Below are 22,914 nucleotides of genomic sequence, written 5' to 3' on the forward strand. Positions count from 1 at the left end.
CGGGTTCAAACCCCGGCTCGTACCAATGAGTTTTTCGGAACTTATGTACGAAATATCATTTGATATTTACCATTCGCTTTTCGGTGAAGGAAAACATCGTGAGGAAACCGGACTAATCCCAATAAGGCCTAGTTTACCCTCTGGGTTGGAAGGTCAGATGGCAGTCGCCTTCGTAAAATCGGATGCTCTAATGAAAACTGTAGTTGTGCCAATAGTTAAAAACAAAAATGCTGATATAAGTGATAAAAACAACTATAGGCCGATTTCATTGGCAACCGTGATCTCTAAGGTGCTTGACAGTCTGCTCAGCACTCAGCTTGACAAGTACCTAAATCTACATCACAACCAATTCGGTTTCAGACCGGGCCTGTCAACCGAAACGGCTATCTTGAGTTTAAAGCAGACAGTCAGGTACTATACGGGTCGAAGCACGGCCGTGTATGCGTGTTTTCTTGACCTCTCTAAAGCGTTCGACCTGGTTAATTATGATGTATTATGGCAGAAACTAAAAAACATCAATATGCCTACTGAGCTTTACCGCCTTTTTAAGTTCTGGTATATTAACCAGGTCAACGTGGTGAGATGGTCAAACGCATATTCGGATCCATACAGGTTGGAGTGCGGGGTGAGGCAAGGGGGTATCTCCTCACCCAAGCTCTTCAACCTGTATGTAAATGCATTAATAGAGGAGCTCAGCAGCACTCATGTCGGCTGCCACATTGATGACGTATGTCTCAACAACTTAAGCTACGCTGACGACATGGTGCTGTTGAGTGCCTCTCCGTGTGGCCTTGGGCAGTTGCTTGGCATATGTGAGCAATATGCTAAAAGTCACGGTCTAATGTACAATATAAAAAAGAGCGAATGCATGGTCTTTCAAGTCAGAGGTAAAGATCTGCCACCTGTGCCGCCTATTCGATTATATGGTACTCCTTTGAATAGGGTAGAATCTTTTAAGTATCTTGGCCATGTGGTAACCTCTGACTTGAAAGATGATGCCGATATTGAGCGAGAACGGAGGGCGTTGTCCGTTAGGGCAAACATGGTGGCCCGCAGGTTCGCTCGTTGCTCTGCTGAAGTTAAGGTAACTCTCTTTAGAGCCTTTTGTACAACTTTTTACACGAGCAGCCTGTGGATCTCTTATACGCAGAAACAGTACAATGCCCTCCGTGTACAGTACAACAATGCCTTCAGGATGATGATGGGGCTGTCTCGCTACTGCAGCGCATCGGGGATGTTTGCTGAAGCTAGGGTAGACTGTTTCTACACCACAATGCGGAAGCGGTGCACATCTCTGTCGCGTAGGGTGCGGGACAGCTCTAACATTATCCTGAGGGCATTTGCGTCAAGGTTTGACTGTCAGTACATAAACCATTGTAATATGATACATGTACTGACAGGCAAGCCAATATACTGTATGTAGAAAGTCTGTGATGTCCTGTATATATACTAACCTTAGTTGTAGGAACATTAATTTAATGATTTCACACTGTTACTAACACATGTAATGTATTAATGTAATGTAATGTTATAATTTAATTTTAATTTTAATTTTAATTTTAATTTTAATTTTAATTTTAATTTTAATTTTAATTTTAATTTTAATTTTAATTTTAATTTTAATTTTAATTTTAATTTTAATTTTAATTTTAATTTTAATTTTAATTTTAATTTTAATTTTAATTTTAATTTTAATTTTAATTTTAATTTTAATTTTAATTTTAATTTTAATTTTAATTTTAATTTTAATTTTAATTTTAATTTTAATTTTAATTTTAATTTTAATTTTAATTTTAATTTTAATTTTAATTTTAATTTTAATTTTAATTTTAATTTTAATTTTGATTTTGATTTTAATTTTGATTTTATTTATTTTAATTTTAATTTTATATGGACCTGGTCTGAAATAAAGAATATTCATTCATATTCATTCATTCAAAACTGGTGCCTACGTCAAATCATGGGATTAGTTGTCAAGCGGACCCCAGGCTCTCCCATGAGCCGTGGCAGAATGCCGGGATAAAGCGAGGAAGAAGAAGAAGAAGAAGAGTTTCTAGTCACATGGCATTTCAGTGTGTGCCAGTAGGTTGTAGTTTTCAATAACTTTACACATTCACTGCCAAGAACGCGTATGTGTATTCATTTTGTACTGGAAACGGGGCGCCCGGCAGCGAAAGTGTTCATCATCATCATTATTCTTAAGACCACGGCTCTTGTCGGTGGAGTAATCATCATTCCGTTCTTCTCTCTACCACTGTTTTAAGTTCCTGATATCTCTTCTCGCCTACCAAATTAAATACTTCCGTATTTGTTTTCCTCTCTTTCCAGCTTATACCTTCCATTCTTCTCCATGTCCACATTTCAGAAGCGCTCAATCTGTCTCTATCACGCTGGATATTGTCCACGTTTTCGACCGAAACTGAACCGAAAGTGTTAACTACCCAAAATTATGTAGGTAGGTACCTAGTTAACAATGGACTCGAGTGCTGCTACGAAACTTAATATTGCTTCCGCAAACTTGCCCGATGCCTTCCGATATATGGGCAAGTTGATACATCAAAGTTTTGACGTTCAGTCAGAAAGATCAATAAGCTGTGGTAGGATTCTATTTATGGCCGTACCTAAACTTTTCATGTTCTTTCCACTCAGAATTACGAGCTCTTTCGTTTACAATCAATATTTTCGAAGAGCTGATTATCTCAATAGGCTCTTACCTATCGCAAACAAGACTACCCAGTTATCACCCGTTTTAACTTTCTCAGATGTTTACTAAAGAACAGCGATTGTGAATCTTTTGAGATAATGCTGATTCGCTGACCTCGAAGAAGACCATTCCAAAGGTATGTATTAGGTCACAGAGAGGCGTTAAATACTTTTTGAGATTTATTTCTGAGACTTGTAGGATAAGATATTAAATTTTCTCAAATAGGTAGGGCAAGCCGGTGGGAATTGAGATAGTTCTACGAAGGGCTCGATACTGAATGTCGGGATGGTCAAACTAGTCGCATCTGAACCATGTGCGCCATTTTAAGAATACACATCGACGGCGGAGTTTGTCAGGGAAAGAGGGAAAAGGTTAGAAATATTACCTTCGTAGAGACCCACGAAGGAAGTGTCTACAGCCCTTTCCCTCTATTTGTATTTCTAGAAAAGAACCATGAAATTTGCTCTATGGACACACTTTCTCCTGGCATGCAGAAGGAAAGAAACATTAGGTATTCAAAAATACTTGATCGCGGAACTGAAACAGTCATTCAATGGAACTTTAATAACCTCCATGGCCTTGATTTTAATAACCTTCCCATTTGGTCCACAGCATAGGTAGCACGCTACTACTATCGATTATAGTTTAATAATTCAAGCCCAACGGCTGCGAAGTCTGCCTTCAGTGGTCTTTGTTGAGTGACAATAGGTTACACTTTTCTGTGTCAGTGATACCTCGTACGTTCAACATGTTGTCCTCTACGGAGGTTCCGCAATAGCCTTGTCAAAGTTTAAAGGCATGGCCATTGCCAATGACACTTGTTATTAGTATGATCATGGACATTTTGAGCCGTTAGTTAAATGTGGTATCGAATGATTACTGGCACCCTTCATAGTGTGACCTACAACACTGACACCTACAACGAATTTAAACCCCCAAGGCGTTTTTTATGTTTCAGTAATATGTGAATATAGACCTTGAATATCAGCTCTTGAATTAAAATCGGTAATATAACAGCTTGGACTTCGAAGGACTAGTTACTGCATAGGTATCTAGATTAAACTTCAAAAAGACTTGTGTGTTTAGTAAAGTCTTCGCCCTACAACAGCCTCAATAATTCGCTTAAGTATATCAAAAGAGAGGCTATCGACTATCAAATAACAATGGCCAACAATTTTATTAATCATGTTTTACGCGCATGCATCTAGTTGACAGCCTAATGGAATGTCCAGGAATCTAAATGCTTGGCGAGCGCGTGAGTTTGACTGAGGCGCACCAGTATAGATATACTCTCTGATTACACAGTTGTGACTGATCAAAGTTATACTGGTCTTATCTGGTAGCTCGGTATGAGTTGGTAATGGGGGCCAGTTGATTGTGTACGCTTCCCACTCAACGATAGTGAGTCGCGACGCGGTTAGATCTGCGCGAATCAATTTGATGAACTGCGAGCTCGTGAACAATGGGGTGAGGTCAACTAGACGCGATAATTGAAGCTAGTTACGTTAGTGTGGCCAAAAGGGTTAAAAATTGTATGAGAACAGAATGTAGACCTATAGCAGAAAAATCTGCCAGCGTTTGAATAAAAACATGCTTACACTAAATATTTTTTGCGTCCAAAACGAAGCCGCGAAGTTACGTTAGTGTGGCCAAAAGGGTTGAAAATTGTATGAGAACAGAATATAAGACAGAATGTAGACCTATAGGAGAAAAATCTGCTAGCGTTTGAATAAAAACATGCTTACACTAAAAAATTATGGCATCCACAACGAAGCCGCGAAATCGACCAGGTTGTGGAGTGCTCTGATGTGGCCCAGTCTCTGGCTTTAACTACTTAAAGGCTCCTCTTCACGTTGGGCCAACGTCAACGCCAACGAGGGACGCATTTATGCGTTAGAGGGAGCAAGTGATATTGCTATCTCATTCTACCGCATGGCTGCGTCCCTCGTTGGCGTTGGCGTTGGCCCAACGTGAAGAGGAGCCTTAAGGAACCAGCCGAACTGGGATTGGTCAATAGGTACTAAGAATAACCCAAAACGATGAGTCGTTGGTGAGGACTTTTGTAAATATGGCGTTATAAGTACTTAAAATGAGCATGAATTAAGGCTTATATAATATCGTATATTAGGTAGAATTTTATAAACCTAATCTAATGAATACATGACCAAGAGCATTTTTTTTCATTGCATCAAACAAAAGAAATTGCGAAACAAGTTATTTGGGTAATAGCAAGGACCATAATATTTTAGGTATAGGTCCTTGGTAATAGAATCGGGTCACATACCTCACCTACTGTATTCAATCGACATTGACATGGTATGTTTATGACCAATTTAAGAATATTGATAGATAGGAGGAGGCTCCAAAGGGTTTCTGAAGTACTTTAATTTAGCGACTTTAAGGTAGGACATATACATGGCATTTAGCATTCGTTTTACGATTTTCTCCTTCCGATTTTAGCGTAAAAGCTTAGCAGTTTTACCGTAAAGGTTAATTAATCGATAAAGATCCTACGCCAATTTTAAAAAAATGGCGTAAACACACCAGGCGGCAGTGGTGAAGCATCCGCAGGGCTCTATTCCCATCGGCTTACCTGATTCTGAGTTATTTTATTATGGCGTAGGTATGTAGTGAAACAAAACCCAAATTAGCTCCGGCTTCCAGAAAATAAAAGCGATCGCCGTTTTTTTGCAAAAATGTCTGCCGTTTCTAGAAACTCAGAGGACAAATTCAACCTACACTCGTCATTAGTTTTATGCAAAAGGTTTTCGTATCTTGATTCATTTAATAATAAGTAAAAGGAATTTGACTAATGATATATAGGTATGACAGTAGAGCATGCTAATGTAATGAGTTCCGGCACTAGCAATTAACAAATTGGGTGTATCTTATGAGACTGATAGCCATTCAAGAGCATGATAATTCAACATTCGGGTGATAACCAGAATCAACCGCTGTAGCAGCATCCTACTTGTCATTCAAATTGCAATTAGGCCGCTAAGTAAGTACATATCTCTAATTTAGTCATATAATAACTTATAGGAGTTATAAAAATGTAGTATCAAAATCTTAACAACAAATTTCCTTTTTTATTTCCCTAATTATAAATATAAAAGGAAAAATGCCTGGACTACCTTCTGCAGACTTACCTACTAATCATATAACAGCAGACTTGTTATGACATTTTTCATTATGGCACACCATGTGCTATGATTAGTCAGCCTACTTCTGAGGATTTGCACATAGATATAACAGACATTAACTTTACTACTGACTAATGAGGTGATTGATAGATTTAAAGAAAATCTAAATACATGAACCCACTATTAGTCCCCTCACTTTGTAAATGAACATAAGTGGGTGTTATAACGAAAGATTTAAGTTTATAATTGTTGAGTTAAAACCTAGTTTAAGTAGACCAAAGCTGAACCAGATACACAGGACACACAATCCTCATGCAAATAATTAAGTTAATTCTGGTATCTTTCTAGTTAATGCTTATTTTAGCATTTAATTTGATTCCATTTATGTCTAAATGCTTTATCGCATTTCCATTATCTATGTACAGTCATAAGTTGGAGTAGTTATTAAAAACTAAATCAATACCAGAAATGGGTCCTGCATTACTTTATGCCCGTTGGAAACGGGTTGCGAAATTCAGTTGCCGAAGTCACTAATGCATCAGTAAATAAACTGTGTAATCGCTACAGCTTTAATCGAGACAACGTGATAATATTGTGGGGTATAAAACATCAAATATATATTCATCACACAATAACGGCATGCACCCTGTAGGTACTAATTTTATTTTCGACGGTGCCGTGGGAATCGGCTGCAGCAGCGGTAGCACGGTCACCGTCGCAGTTTTAGCGCCTGTCACCCTGCCTGTCTAACAAGTCTCTTCTTTGTCGGTTCCTCAAGGCTGACAAGTATGTGAGTTCTAACAAGTATGTGAGTGCAAAAGTGACGGGCCTAGTGACAGGCGATGAAAATGCAACCATGCTGCCATTGCAGTTGCAAAATGATTTATAGTTTTTAAAATTATAATTATTGTATGTATGTTAATCTGGAAGGTATGCTTATAGGTATAGGTATCTGTGGGTCTTAGTTGCATGACAATAAATTATATTTGATTTGATATAAATGTACCAGTGCCTGTCCATACAAATCTAATATAATGGAAGGCAAGCCCGATCAATATGAAAATCTGGCATACTGCATCTACATTGATATTATTATACATTGAAATATTATAAATGTATGTTAATCACTGTGCTACCATACAGGGCCAAGGATTATGGTGATGGAGCTTAGATTCATAATGCAGTGTTTGTTGCTTTGAACATTGAATACTAACTCTAACTGCTACATAAATTAATGCATTTGTAGAGTTTTATTAACACATTCCCTGTGTACCTAGGAACCAGAAATTGAGTGCATGCAAATAAAAAATACCTAGCTCACATGTGTAAATTTTAGCAATGCTTTAAGTTTATATATGGGGTCATGCATCATTAGTGGTGCATGCACATATCATATGTACCCTAAAATGCTACACATATGATGCATGCACAGGGAACGTGTTAAAAAACAACTTTAATAGCTAGCTTTAGATATATTTATAATATTATTTCAATAGGGAAATTAATTAATTAAAAAAATAAACAATAGGCATTGTTATTCTAATATTGTATTAGCATAATTAGTTGGTATTATTATGTGTCATTTGGCTCACTTTAGCAGATACAAATAAGTTTACTGTGTAAATGTGTCATATATTTATTTTAATACTCTTGTCACATCATGGCAAATATACTCTATCCAGAAGTCTATTGAAAGCGACCTGTTCAGAAATTAAGTTCAACAGCCGTTGCCTGGACATATCGTAGAGCAGCCCGTAGGTTATTTAATGAGGAACAAAAAAAACTATGTAGCAAAATTTAGTATAATAATTAAAAACCAACATTAGCATGTGAGATTAGATATAAAAGCTAACTATACAAATTAAGGGTGTCATGCAAGGCATATAAATCATAAGATTCCAAAAAAATATAGGTAGCTGTTTGGCAGCTGAATATCAAAACCACATAATTATATATTTTATATGAGATACCTTTATTGTTATCACATATGAGCATTAGTCTTTTGTTTGTATGAAGCATCTTCATAACAATGCAAACATACATCAGTGTGAGGGCATGTTCTTATTGTATCACTTAAATATACTGCTAGCCTAATATACTTCTAATCGTGACGGTTTTGTGTTGTTAATTGAGTTCTACCAAGGCTATAGGGCTACATAAGACCAAAACAAACATAGCTAACAAAGAAATAACCTCAAATTATCTATTTTTAGCCACAACAGCAATGAAGGGCTAATGCAAATTTTGTTATTGACAAAATAAATTAGCTCACCCTAGAGTACGTTCTCAGCCGATTGATTCTTGGATTTGATGGTATATTCTGTAGGGACGCCTTAGACATTGTCGAATTATTTCACAGTCTGCTCACGAACGGAACAAAAAATAGAATCTTACACACCACACTGTTGGCACTGAACGCTATTTAACTATATCAAAACTCGACCAAGTTCAAGTGGATTTGAAACGAAACAATTTTAATTTTGACAACCCCGAAGTAATTATCACGACCCCATAATTCACACACTAATGGTAAAATGGATTTAAAAGAAACTTTATTTTAATTCTCTTAACATATATTTACGTTATTATTATTGCTTTAAATATAAAAATTGATAACTAAAACACTATAATAACGAGTACAAATTATGACAGATGAGCTCTGTCTGTAGCGTTTTGTTCGCAGTAAAAATGACAGCGTATGGAAATCGGCTACTTCATGCGCCGTTCGACACACGACTGTCCTGTCAGACGTTCGCGCTATTGCCACGCACGTTGAGTTCCGCGCCAAAATATTGTTTATATTTTATGTTCGTAATGTTTGTTTGAATATATGAATAATTAATCAAGTTTTTAAACGAGCCGAATGGAATTTAAATATATCAATAGTTTAGCTGGTAGGTACCTACAAATATGTACTTACCTATTAGTGAATTTGTTCGAACTCGGGTTGCACTGCAGAACAAGCCATTTATGGCTTGGCAGTTAGAAAATTTGATACTCGGCAGTGAAAAGTCGAAAAGTAAATGAATAATTTTTAAGAAAAAAAACCGACTTCTATGGAGCCCGGTGAAAGATTATGGTAGATGGTGCACTATGTAGAAAAGGAGGTAAAACCAGTACTTTCTAGTAGCATTTCGTTTCCATAAGGGTCGTAGTTCTAGCCTAATCTAACCCACTTCTCTAATTGCAGTTTGGTTCTGTGAGAATCGCAGTTCGAACCTAATCAAACCCACTTTTCTAGTAGCATTTCGTTTAAAGCCCGCAGTTCTAACCAAACCTGACCCACTTTTGTTTGGTCTGTGAGGATCGCAGTTCAAACCTAACCTAACCTACTTAACGGCGCATGCGGTGCGGTGTACGGGGGTTTGAGCGGGAGGGGTTTGGCATCATCATACTTTATACCTACATTTTATGGCAGGTAATCATAGCGGTTTATTAAGTTTAGGTATCATAGTGATTTTCCGGGTCAAGGTCCAGGTCTCTGAGTCCGAGTCTGGGTCCGAGTCCGGGTCCGAGTCCGGGTCCGAGTACGGGTCCGAGTCCGGGTCCGAATCCGGATCCGAGTCCGGGTCCGAAACCGGATCCGAGTCCGGGTCCGAGTCCGGGTCCGAGTCCGGGTCCGAGTCTGGGTCCGAGTCCGAGTCCGAGTCCAGGTCTGGTTCCGAACCGGATCCGGGTTTTAGTCCAAGTCAAAATCGAAATTCGAAATCATCAAACGTGTACTATGCGTCGTTGAAGAGTTCTGTTCTGATCATCATCACTTCATCAAATGCGACAGTTTTTAATGTAAATGCTTGATTTTATGATGAAAATACAGAAAATTCTATACGTATGCCTTTAAGATTTGAGGAGTTCCTTCGATTCCTTATGGATCCCAACATCAGAACTCGAGCTTGACAGAAATGTGGCTTAAAAACTTAACTTGCTTAACAAACATAACGAAGAGGACAAATCGCCAAACGTGAACTATGCGTCGTTGAAAGAGTTCCGTTCTGATAATCATCAGCAGTTACACTTCATCAAATGCGACAGTTTTGAATGAAAATGCTTGATTTTCTGATGAAAATACAAAACCTCTATACGCATGCCTTTAAAATTTGAGGAGTTCCCTCGATTTCTCATGGATCCCATCATCAGAACTCAAGCTTGACAAAAATGTTGCTTAAAAACTTAACTTGCTTAACAAACATAACGAAGAGGACAAATTGCCAAAGGTGAACTATGCGTCGTTGAAGAGTTCCGTTCTGATCATCATCAGCAGTTCCACTTCATCAAATGTCACGTTTTTGAATGTATATGCTTGATTTGTTGATAAAAACACAAAAATCACTATATGTATGCCTTTAAGATTTGAGGAGTTCCGTCGATTCCTCATGGATCCCATCATCAGAAGTGGATTTTGACAACAACGGGACCAATCTGTATGCATATACATACAATCAAAAAAAGAATTTTTAAAATCGGTCCCGTAATGACGGAGATATGGAGTAACAAACATAAAAAATAAAATAAAAAACATACAATCGAATTGATAACCTCCTCCTTTGGGATTTGGAAGTCGGTTAAAAAAAACAAGTACTTAGGTACGTATCTAAGTTATAATTTAATGCCGTTGTGCTAATCTTACTGCTTTTAGTAAGTACTTTTCTGTAATCTTTATTGGCGCCATCTAATAGGGTTGGCAACTGTCAAAGGCTTGCATTACATAGATGGCGCCATCATAGCTTGCCTCTTTTTCTAGTTTGGTTCTGGAAGCGGTACCGTCTTTACCATAAGGGCACACGGGGCCCCTATCCTCAGGGGGCCCCGAAGGACAGACAGTAACAGTATATTTGATTACCCATAATAAATAGAAGTAAGTAGAAAAATGTTTGTTGAATTTGCTTTCTTTCCAAAAGGGCCCCAAATTCTTATGTACATTGCCGTATATCTCTTTCCACACAGACTATATGAAGTGACGGTTATTTTATCACGTGGATAAAACCATCGATCATACGACTGGAGATCACGTTTGAAAGGGATAAGTAGGTTTATATTGGAGATTTCGGTAGAACTGCAAAATGGCTCGAGAACTATTGATCAACGGTAAGTAACTATGATTACGAGGATAGTAATGTAGATATTTTGTAGGTAGGGCTAGGGAGCGGAATGTACGCAGACTGTTATAAATGTTATAATAACAAATTGAGCAATCTATCTTAAAGGCCAACTTTTGAAAAATCTAAATCTAAAAAACCGGGCAAGTGCGAGTCTGACTCGCGCACGAAGGGTTCCGTACCATAAAGCAAAAAAAAAAAAAACAAAAAAAGGCCAAAAAAAACGGTCACCCATCCAAGTACTGACCCCTCCCGACGTTGCTTAACTTTGGTCAAAAATCACGTTTGTTGTATGGGAGCCCCATTTAAATCTTTATTTTATTCTGTTTTTAGTATTTTGTTGTTATTGCGGCAACAGAAATACATCATCTGTGAAAATTTCAACTGTCTAGCTATCACGGTTCGTGAGATACAGCCTGGTGACAGACGGACGGACGGACGGACGGACGGACGGACAGCGAAGTCTTAGTAATAGGGTCCCGTTTTACCCTTTGGGTACGGAACCCTAAAAATTGTCTGAAGGTTGCCCATGGTCCCCTACTTAGCAACCTTAGTAAATGCAACTGGACAGAGAAATATAAAAATTCCTACAGGTAAGTATTGTATAAGTAATTCAATTTTACGCGAACGTTAACTGGTTAACTTTTAGGTGTAGAAAGTTTGAGAATTCTTTATAAAAAAAACAGCTACGCTAATTTCATCAGCCGAACTCTTATGGTTGATGTGCACTGAGAGAAAAGTACAACAAAAACACACTTAGAATTACAAAAATAAACTTAATCCGGGGACAAGGAGAGTCAACTAATAGGAACAAATTGACTTTTGCAATTTCTATTAGTTCTTGCAATTTCTATTATCTGTTTGTTGAAATTATATTTGGGATTACTGAGCTGTTTGTAGAAATAAATAAACTTTACAGAAATAGTGAAACGTCCATAATTATTACTAAAACTTTCTTTTTTCCCCCAGTACAGAATTGTTTTTTAATTCCCGGTGATGATTTTTCTCTCAGTGTGTAGCCCTATATAAGTCTGTTATAAAGTTACAGTGCCGGGATCTAAACGCCTAAAGCTTTTCTTACTATCAATTCATCGTTTACCTACAGACACAATGACACATAGTCAAGCGTAGGCGTTCCAAACATTTCATCATAGTCTGCGCCAAATGCGGTAAAAACCAGTTGGCTTTAACATTTTGGCTGTTCGAATTTTGGTTTAAAAAATTAGAACTTACCAGTGAACTCTCCGTAGGGTTGATACGGATGCGGGGCTCATCGTCCTCATCCTCGACGGCTTCGGCGCCGGCAGTCTGGCCCATCGTGTGAGTTAGGGCCGGCTGCGCGGCCGCCCGCGCGTCGCTCGCGCGTCCACTGCCGCACCGCGGGCTTATGCACAGCCCTATAGCCGGAGGGTGTCGATAATGGGGGTTGAACACGATCGTCACGATATCGGTGAGTCGATTATTTGTTACGGGCACTTTGCTACAATTAGCCCCATGCGTGATTTTATTTTAATTTTTCAAATCATTATTTACATCGTTTGAACACCGGAAAATATAAAAATTCTTTTATAAAGTTTCCCATTATTTTATTAAAAAATATTTAAAATGTTGAAAAATTTTGAGCGGTTGAAACGCTCATAATTTTTGGCGCGAATTCTCGATGACGCGATGACGTCACGCGTTGGACTCGTGAACTAACTGACGTTTGTTATTATTTACTGTTCTATGAAACTTATGCAAACAACTCCGCTCTTTCTGTGTTTATTCGTTGTATTGTTGTTAATAACATGGAAGAACCTTAAAAAAACATTTTATACTTCTAATAGGTATTGTTTAGTACCAATGTGTAGAAACACTACCATGAATGCACCCGAGAAAACATTTCTTGATGTGCCAAGAGATGCAAAAGTACGCAAACGATGGTGTAAACTTATGAAAAGAGGAAAACTAAACCCTAAAACTACTTTTCATTGTTGTAAAATTACAACAATGTTGATACATACATGCTCATAAAACGTTACTCGTCCTTTGCGTTTTCAAAGCAAAATATACATACACAGTTTATAGGTTATTTATTATGGTAACTATACATTTGCTATCACTTTAAGCTTTACACACACACACACACACACACACACACACACACACACACACACACACACACAGTAAAATTCATTATATTATTTTATTTACATTTCAGCTTTCTTTCCTTTCATCTCAGCGGAAACGAAATTTTTATTGTTGGCGAAATATGCAGACATCATGAAAGCATCTATGTGTGGTAGATTGTCCGATTGCGCTTTGACAAACCCGCTGTCCGTCATCGTCTCGGCGGCGTCGTTTTCTTTGATAAATACTTATATTTTCTATTTCACTTAAATTTTCACCGCTTTGTTGTTTGGATATTTTGCATTGATAAAATTGAAATGGCGCGCTTTGAGTAGATCCCGTGCGCATGACAATGACATGTTAAATGACAGCACTAACCGTTCCGATACTTACAAAATTTCATGGTTATAAAAATTATAAATAAAAGATATCTTTATTATTCATGTTTTCAGAAATATCACATGCAGTGTATTGGATCTAATATGGGGTCACATGCTTAAAGCGTAAATAAAATGACACTAAACTCAACGAGTGACGTCACGTGACGTTTCGACCAATGGCGTTGCGTTTCGTTCACTAGCTTTTCGCGGGCAAATTTTTGTACTTTTTATTTATTATTTTAAACAATTAAATGATAATTTAATAACGAAAATGCATTTGTAACATGATATAATAGTAACAATCATCCGAATAATAAATATTTGATTGAAATTTAAACTTCATGCATGAAGCCAATTGCCTAGTCTCAACACGCCCTTTTTATAGTCGTACGGTACTCAATGACTAAGTTCTTAATCCCAATGCCAAAAAAATATGTAGAGGGTTCAATCGGCGTTCAAATTTCAAATTTCATCTAAGTCTTGAGACCTCAACTTTGTAAAAGTGTAAAGTAATTTTATACGAAGCTAGCGATAATATATTTTTTGAAATTAAATATCAATTAATACACGTTCAATCTCACTCGATTCCTATAATTTTTCCATTTTTATTTTGTAAAAAATTTTCGAAAGCTACAAATCGAGACATGCAATACCAAACTCGACAATTGATAAAAAAACATTGCCTATGTCATTAAAAAAACATTGACAGTCATAATCCCTTATCGCCTGAAATTGTTACCGCTTTCTGACTGGTCACATCGTTATAATTATATTTGATATTGGATGACAACTACCGCCGCAAAAGTAATCGTTATCCAATTCTTTATTATACGTGGTGAAGGCCACCTTAAATTAAAAGGAAATTCCGTTGATACCTACCTATATCGACAACGATGGGTGCCGCCCTACGCTCCGGGCGGTCGATACAGCGGGCGCACGCTCTCAGCTGGGACCTCTGACAGTTCCAACTCGAAAACAAATCTGAGGTTCTATCGCGAACCGCGTTCGAGGTGTTGCCGCCCCGTCACACTTACATACGAATTAACAAGTGCAACAGAGAGGCAACACGTCGAACGTGGTTCGCGGTAGGCCCTCTGATCCGTGCGATTCTCGTTGAGGGTAAACGATGTAAAAAAATATGAGAAGGACGTAGCGCGCTTATCTGTACGGCTTTTGTAAGTAGATTTCGTTCACCATCAATCATTTTCATGTGTATATTGCAATAATATACCACCTACCCGTGAATCCTTTCACATAGAAAATTATGCTACGGTTGTCTCCTGGCTGATGACCGTATAAAAAAAAAGTTGATCCTCCCATAAAAAATTCGCCACTGCTTTAAATTAGCAGCTTAGTTAATAATTTACATAAATATAACTTATTTGTACTATACTTATATTAAGTACTTATGTTGGGCTAGCGATACAACTTGTCTTACATGATATATGGACGTATGGACGTCGCGGGTTCAAACCCCGGCTCGAAAGTATTCGAGGGAAAGCAGAGCGACGCGTGCTACACTGTAGCACTCAACATTGTGCAATGATGTCGCAAGAAGCGTAGCAAAAGTGCTTTCGTGATGCATATAAGAGCCTCGAATATGTTGTTTGTTTTTTTCTGTGTGGTGTAAAGCTGCGGCAAATATTAATGTGGCTGTTCGATTTAAAGAAATATGAAGAAATATACAATGGGCACACATCCTAGTCCGCACCGTAAGACTTTTATATCCTATAATTTATAATACTTTAGAGGTGCCATTTTACTAAGCTTGTGACAACTTAGCTTTTACTTGAATATTAGCAGTCGTTGTTCGCAGGACTGCAGGTGGGACAATGTTTATGCCGTATTTTCGCAAAGTTATTTTTTCTATTGGATTTAATTAATTAATTCTATTGTTTTTTCCCTGAAACATTGTGCATTGTTAGAACTTTGCATACTTACTTGTTTGTATGTTAAAGCCGGGTGTGGTATTATGTTGCCCTCTTCACTTCGATATCCTGAACGTTGGTATCTAAAGCTCTTGTACCGCGGCGAGTAGTGTCAACGCCTTTAGCTAGAGGGCGCTATGACTGCTGAGTGTTCATTAAGATAAGGGATCATCCATTAATTACGTCACACGAATTTCTAGGTTTTTTGCCCCCTCCCCCCCTCCTTGTCACACTTGGTCACATTTTGCAAATCCCTCCCCACCAGGTGTGACGTCACATTTTAGGCAATTTTGTTTTCAACGAAATCGGCAAAACTAACTCTGCATTATTTTATTAATAAAAAAATATTTTTGGTAAAAGAAATATTAGTAATTTTATAACACAAAACCAATTAGAAACGAAAATTACCTACTTCCAAAACCTCATTATTTAAATGTACAGCGAATAAAAAACATAAATTAATTTTCGGTACTGATGAATAGTGATGAAATTAAAATGACGTCTCAGTGTTTGTGACTCCCCCCTCCCCCATGTCACAACATGTCACATTTTCGTGTCCCTCTCCCACCCCCTAAACGTGTGACGTAATTAATGGATGACCCCTAAGTGGTTACCTATGCAATTACTTTACTCTATTTATTTTGACAATATTTGATGACAAACAAGCGTACGGTTTACCTGAAGATACTAAGGTTTCTGTATTTCAGGCTCTATTTAGATAACAGCGCTATATAGTATATTCTGTAATTTGTTATTGTCTTGTTCATGAGTCTATTTATCATTTTGCTTATGTATGACTCGTTTCATTTCAGACATAGGAATAATATAAGAAATACCTTTTCTCATCTACTTTAAGGCCCATAGTCATTATCATTAACAATGCATGATTAATCAACAACATTAACAGTTATTGCCTTTCATGTTCCATTTCGACAAGTATCGATTTTCGTAGCTAAGTATATTGAATTCACTTATCGCCTTAATTGTCCGTCATAATTCGTTAGCCTGTGTGAGTAGCGGGTAGTTCTTTGTAACCTCCGGTGAGCTAAGTAGGCAAAAATGATCGCGAGCAAAGATGGTGGTACAGGAAAAGTAAAAACTCAAAAGACAAAGTTAAAAACTGAAGATATCGTACATAGCTTCGGACCAGCTCTCTTTATGGAACGCATATGCGCAATCTATCGATTCAGAATTTTCGAAGGAACCTTAATGCTTACAAGTAATTTTATGAAAGTATTCGGATTAGTTGTAGCAATTGCAATTGCTGCTATTTTCCTGTACTACTTCGATATCCCTGGAACACTCTCTAAACCAGAACCGTTAAGGGATACTATGGTAGATTTCCCATCAATCGTCATCCTCATACAATACGTCACGTCTGCCGTGATGACTTCTTGTTTGCTGAGTAGCGCGAATATTCGGATCGTGAACTCGCTCGCAAATATCGACTCAACGCTTCGTCTTAACACAAGTGAAGAATTTTATAGAAAATCAAGAAACCATTCAGTTATAGCGCTATGTACTATGGTGATCATCCACATCATCTCCAGTGCATCAGATCACTTTTTACGAATGGAGGAGGATAGTTACTTTATTATGGATATGCTTAATTATATACTGAATTATGTTCAAGATCTCGAGATATTAGTATTCTACTTAATGATAAGCATGTTGAACCACAGGCTGAAAGTCATAAATAATGATCTAACAAAGATTCTTCATCAGAAAGATAACCAAGGCAAGATCTCAGTTTATACGATCAGACAAAAAAACTCAAAGAACGAAAAACCACTCGATATCCACGGAAAAATAGCAGTCAATAATTTACGGGATTTGTCCTTGGCTTACGACACCATAGGCGAGGCTTGCCACTTGGTTAACAGCGTTTATAACTATCAAATATTCATGACATTGATATCAGCCTTCGTCTACATCGTGATAGCTCTATGGACTGCGTTGTTTTACTATCGCACTCAAGTGTTCACGGGCAATTTGATTTCTATAATATTGTGGTGCTGCAGCGAGATGTTGACGGTGGCGGCGATGGCTTTTGTATGCGAGATGTTGTTATCGACGCGGAGCGAGACGAAGGTGCTGGTGAACGAGCTGGTGATGGAGTATGCGCTGCCGGCGAGGACACGCGCGCAGGCCAAGGCGTTCATGCGGCTGATCGACGCGTGGCCGCTGCGCGTCTACGTCTACGACATGTTCACTGTCGACATTACCCTCATGCTCAAGTTCATAAGCGTATCTACAACTTATTTGATTGTCATCATACAAATCTCTCATTTCGTATAAAATATCTACTTAGGGGCTGGCCATAAATTACGTCATCGATTTTTGATGATTTTTGACCCCCCTCCCCTCCCTTAAATCATCCAAAAATCATGCTTCGAATGACCCCGTTTCCTCCTACGTCATGCTACCATCATCCGATGTCCAGTCCCGGTCCCCTAATTTGAAATGACGTAATTTATGAATAGCGGCGCCCCTTAGGTACTTACTAATTATCTACACCACAATTTTAAAATTGCAACAACGAATAGTGGTGTCGTGGTGTGTCATAATGCACATGATAATATGCAGGATCATAATGATAGTTGATTATTTAAAAAAACACATTGTGTTTGAATCACACGTTGTTTCTAGATCCAGATACTAAAACATCAGTTCGGCTGCTATTTATTTTGTTAACCGATTTACCTTGTTTTTTACTAGAACGACAATTCGACTGAGCAAATTCAACAGGCTAGGTTGCTAGTATAAGTATTGGGTACTTATTCGAACTGTCATTTTGGGTAGTAAAAAAGGCCATACAAATTTTATAGTATTTATAACTCGTCCGCGTCTTTTCTGGAGAGGGAGGAAATTTAAGGGATTCTAAAGCTAATTTTTAAACTGCACCCTTATAGGCGGAATACGTTTTTTTCTGTACTTGACTCAAATTATAAAAACGGGATATATACAGTGAAACCTGGATAAGTGGGATCTCAAGGGACGAGCAAATTTGTCTCACTTAAAGAGGTTTTCCACTTACCCAGGCTCCCAGTTAGCCAGGTACAAATAAATTTCTGTCTCATTTACAGAGGGTCCCATTAATAGAGGTGAGAATAGAGGATATATCTCAGTTATAGAGGTGGTTAATAAGGTATTTTGTAATTATCTTTAAATGTTTAGGTAAAATAATCCTTGTCCCTAAATATTTTTTAAGTCTATTTAAATATTTCTTTGAATTTATTTTGAATGATTTTCCAAAGGATAGATTTTTTCAATTAATTTTGATACGGACGAAAGACCGAATGAGTATTAGAAATTAATTAAATGAAAATTTGTTTATTCTTGTTACTTATCAAGATTTCAGCTTTCGTTTCGATAGTTTTAACTACATACCTACATAAAGTAACTAAATTAAACTTGAAGTCATTTAGACACAATTAAGCAAATGCGAGACTTGTGGATAGACTAAGAGTTAGGAAGAATGCGGAAAGAGATCAATAAAGTCCAAGTTAGAGAGGTCATAGATTGACGTTATCTCAGATATAGAGGTAATTCGTATAAAATTCTAAAAAAAAACAATTAGGAAAATGTAATCTTATAAATATAGTCTCAGTAAAAGAGGTAAAATACACTCTCTGTCTCAATTATAGAGGTAAATGTGACTATAAAATCACAACAACTAACCCCAGTTATAGAGGTTCTTTTTTTCTCACTATCAGAGGTAATTCAGTGCTAAAGTGTCGGGACCGCACCATGAGTCCCAGCTATAGAGGTTTCTCACTTATCCAGGTCCCACTTAACCAGGTTTCACTGTAGTACTAAGAGTGTTGCATTGTCTTTTAGGTAGAAAAATGGGTTTGACCCAAAAACAGAGCGTACTAGTTGTATAGGATGACGATTGTTGCACGTTAATTGTCTCTTTGTTTTCGATTTTTGTGGTGGGTGTGTGAAATAAAATTTTGGTCTCATTGAACGATTATTTGTTTTACTATGAACCTTTAACTTTTACCATAAAATATCATATTTTATTAAAATTAATGGTATTTATGGCGTGCCTGCTTATTTTTTAACCGACTTCCTTTCCGGAAAGGAGGACGTTCTGTAAATTTATAAATCGATTTCTCACCTAACAAACATTTTAAGTGAATTAGTCAAATAATCCCCTGAATTAATATACCAAATTATTCTAATGTCGGTCGCATTTTTATCGCTTGTCACCATGTCTGTCACGTTCTAACAAGTAGATATGTAAGTGTGAATGTTACTGGCATAGTGACGATAAAAGTGGAACCACCCTGCGCCCACAGGTGTCTCTATGAAATATGTACAGTCAGCCAAGAAAGAGGTCTACCATTTTTCGACTCTATCAATCAGATATTAGAGGCGAAAAGTGGTAGACCACTTTCTTGGCTGACTGTACAATATATTTCTTGGTATTTGTTTGGGAGCTGCTCTGCTGCTCTACAGCTGGGAGGGAGTTGCTCTTAACTTGCAATACTACGCTGGCTTTGGCCCAACAGTTCAGGACACTCTAGGCTAATAAATAAAGTATTTTGTAAAAAATTAAACTATTTTAATTGAGTTACGTAGATACTTTAATTAAGTAACATTTAAGTTTATATAATTAACATATAGTGCACACTATCATAGTCCTTATAATCTACTCTTAAATAATATAAGCGTTCTTAAGCACAAAAACTATTCCTTATCCGCACTGCACCAAATAGAAAAAAACTAGTATCATGTCTCGAAGAATCGTTCTCACAAGTCGACTGGCCCCGGTAATAAGTCTTTCATCGGCACCACCCTGAACAGCTGATTGACACTACTCATGATGGAGTTAACGCCGAAGTCGACTATCGGCTTACCGAACTCCTCAGCCACTAATCTCCAATTCCTGTTCATGAACTCTAACACTAATTTACCTGTAAGGAAAACGTAATTTGAATTAGTATAAATCATAATTATTCAAACGAGTTTTTGTTTACTATATAACATCACAGGTTTTTCTGACCTAAGTCTAATATTTAGCTGCCGCGAAGTATATTTATACGGCTCGAGGGACCACCAATATGCTACGTGCTAATATTAATTATTAGATATCAGCTACCGGTATCATGGTCGCATTTTTATCACTTGTCATGTCATGCGTCACTTTCGCACTTACATACATACTTGTTAGAACGTGACAGACATGATGACAGATGATAAAAAAACAAACCATCTTAACCCTACTGGATAGTAATTTGGAACATGAAAGACGATTTCTTGAGATAAACTTGATTTATTTTAACATGATATGTGTGCACTGCACACGATATAATAGCGTACATGAATAATTAGTGAATGAACAGGTACTTACTGACTAATTACGAACATATTACATTAAACTAATGCTGATGGGGCTAATGAACAATATGATGCTTGTACAATTGACTAGTACAAGCTTCATTATGTTATGAATTAGAGAACGAATATGTCCAAACTTATTTATTCTATTGTTTTTCGAAGTAAATTAAGTCAAGGCCCGATGTCCACGTCATCTGTGGCCAATTAGTTGAGTCACAAAATCGAAGATACCCATTACAGTAGATATTAGAATATTGTCAGGAAGTAAACTTACTTATCTCAGGGTTGCCCTTGAAGAGATTCGTCATGTGGTAAGACACTCTACCCTGAAATTTGTGGTTCACCTTCAGACTCTTAACGTCTAAATATTTTTCAGAATCCTGCATTTTTGATCCCAGTTTTACTAGTGCCTCCAATCTTATATTTTCTGCAAAAAAAATTATATAAAAATATTTGACTCGAGTTCTTCAAGTAGGTATTATAAGTACCTTACATTTTATATTTAATAAAAAAATGTATAGTATAAAACAATTAATAACAATTAGGTTAAACAGTTGGAATTTTTGAAATATTAAAATACAAATACATTGAATAAAATTATAAATCAAGGTGGATGTCTAGGAAGGGGATGTGCCGATTATCCGATTATCAGCCAAAAGATGGCGTCAGTGTGCACAAATTGTGGATGTTCACCGTTTCTCCCAAAATAAAAATGGCTGAATGGCTTGTTCTCGAATTTGCTATTTATACAGACATTGACGTAAACATTCGTTTGAGATAAAATAAAACCACTTACTGCATTTAATAAGCGAGTCACCGTGGCCATCTATGGGGAACATTAGGAGTCTGCCCGTGGAAATATACTTCCCCCGTATAGTCAAGTTACAGTGTAAATGAATCTCCAAGCTGTCTTTTATCATTCTGAAAAAAAAAATTGGTATGAGGTAAAGGATATTACAAAATCAATACAATTATACTCTTTATTATAAAAACAACGTATAAATTGTTTATGATTAAATTTAGTCCAATAGTACTTATAGTGCGACATAAGATAGTAGAAATTAAATAAAACGGAACCTGAAGACTTAAATAAATTAAATATTAGTTATTTATTACATACCTTGCTTTATCAATGATACACTTTCTGAATCCGGTAGCTACGCCTTGATTGAAGCTGATTGTCAAGCCACCCGGAAGAGTCAGGTTCAAATTGTTAACTTGGAAGGGATCCATATTGTCTATGCCCAAATCAGGAGCACCTCTTAAAAACCCTGGCAAAGTGGCCTGGAGGGACTCCCTCAAACAATCGGTTGAGGTATCTTTGCATACTTTGATAAATTCAGCTAAAAATAAAGGTAAAATTTTAAGCAAGTTTATAATTTCATTTGTTTTTGTCTTAAATAGGAAAATGGGATCGCATGTGTTCAGTTCAACGCTGTAACGTGTTTATCGCATAAAACAACCGCGCGCTTTAGTATAAATAACCTATACTTTACCTAGGTTTATAATTAGGTATTAGCAATTATCTAATTTAAAATTCGACAGTTAGCGATAGAGGCACTATGAGGCACTTTTATTTCGACTAAACACATTTAAGTAAATACTAGTACCTTATTATACCTCACATTTTAAATATAAATTTTATTCACGTTTTATAGTATAAAATAATTAATAACAGTTAGGAATTTTTGAAATATTAAAATATAAATAGATTGAATAAAATTATACATTATGGTGGATGTCTACGAGATGCCGATTATCAGCCAAAAGATGGCGTCAGTGTGCACAAATTGTGGATTTTCACCGTTTCTCCCAAAATACAAATGGCTGAATGGCTTGTTCTCGAATTATCTATTTATACAAACACTTTTACTTCGACTAAACACATATTTATATTATACTTAAGTAAATAATTATCAAATTCTGTACAGTCGAAGTTATTACGCTCTCATTAAACTTACCATGATCAAAGTACCATAGGCCAATTAAACTAAATTGTAAGAAAGTCAAATAAATAAGTGCCTAGGTACCTACATTAAATAAATATTAAATAGGTAAGTACTTACGAGATTTTGCATTAACGTATGATAACGCAAAAATCACTCCCAATAACACACTTGGCACCAACTTAATGCTTAAGAACTGCATTTTGAATATTGACTATAATTTAAACCAATATATTATATTAATTAAATAAATGTTGCTCGA

At 36.9% G+C, this 22,914-nt stretch overlaps 3 protein-coding genes across 3 annotated transcripts in view; 1 reads left to right on the plus strand and 2 right to left on the minus strand.

Moving 5' to 3' along the window:
- Positions 1 to 12,330, minus strand: part of LOC134668154 (monocarboxylate transporter 12) — a 59,984-nt gene extending 47,654 nt beyond the window's left edge. Inside the window, exon 1 of the mRNA XM_063525672.1 lies at positions 12,177 to 12,330. Coding sequence (XP_063381742.1) covers positions 12,177 to 12,260 — 84 coding nt within the window. The 5' untranslated portion in view covers positions 12,261 to 12,330. The remainder of the gene's footprint in view (positions 1 to 12,176) is intronic.
- A 4,144-nt stretch (positions 12,331 to 16,474) lies between these two features.
- On the plus strand, positions 16,475 to 17,659 carry LOC134668212 (uncharacterized). The gene has a single exon (XM_063525717.1). It carries the CDS (start codon positions 16,519 to 16,521, stop codon positions 17,656 to 17,658), a length of 1,140 nt encoding a protein of 379 aa, XP_063381787.1. The 5' UTR covers positions 16,475 to 16,518; the 3' UTR covers position 17,659.
- Positions 17,660 to 20,071: 2,412 nt separating this feature from the next.
- LOC134668318 (uncharacterized) lies at positions 20,072 to 22,854 on the minus strand. The gene is made up of 5 exons (XM_063525800.1): positions 22,824 to 22,854; positions 21,827 to 22,049; positions 21,503 to 21,627; positions 20,981 to 21,133; positions 20,072 to 20,282 (listed from the first exon to the last, which is right to left on the minus strand). Exons 1-5 carry the CDS (start codon positions 22,852 to 22,854, stop codon positions 20,119 to 20,121), a joined length of 696 nt encoding a protein of 231 aa, XP_063381870.1. The 3' UTR covers positions 20,072 to 20,118.
- Positions 22,855 to 22,914: the final 60 nt, after the last annotated feature.

This window comes from Cydia fagiglandana, chromosome 10 (genome assembly GCF_963556715.1).
Source record: "Cydia fagiglandana chromosome 10, ilCydFagi1.1, whole genome shotgun sequence".
Classification (NCBI taxonomy): Eukaryota; Metazoa; Arthropoda; class Insecta; order Lepidoptera; family Tortricidae; genus Cydia; species Cydia fagiglandana.

Coding starts and splice junctions, on each gene's coding strand:
- LOC134668212 (XM_063525717.1), top strand. CDS start 16,519: ATGGAACGCATATGCGCAATCTATCGATTCAGAATTTTCGAAGGAACC.
- LOC134668318 (XM_063525800.1), bottom strand. CDS start 22,854: ATGCAGTTCTTAAGCATTAAGTTGGTGCCAA. Junction 21,134..21,502: donor TGACTCGCTTATTAAATGCA/GTAAGTGGTTTT, acceptor TTTTTTTTGCAG/AAAATATAAGATTGGAGGCA. Junction 20,283..20,980: donor CAAGGGCAACCCTGAGATAA/GTAAGTTTACTT, acceptor TTTTCCTTACAG/GTAAATTAGTGTTAGAGTTC.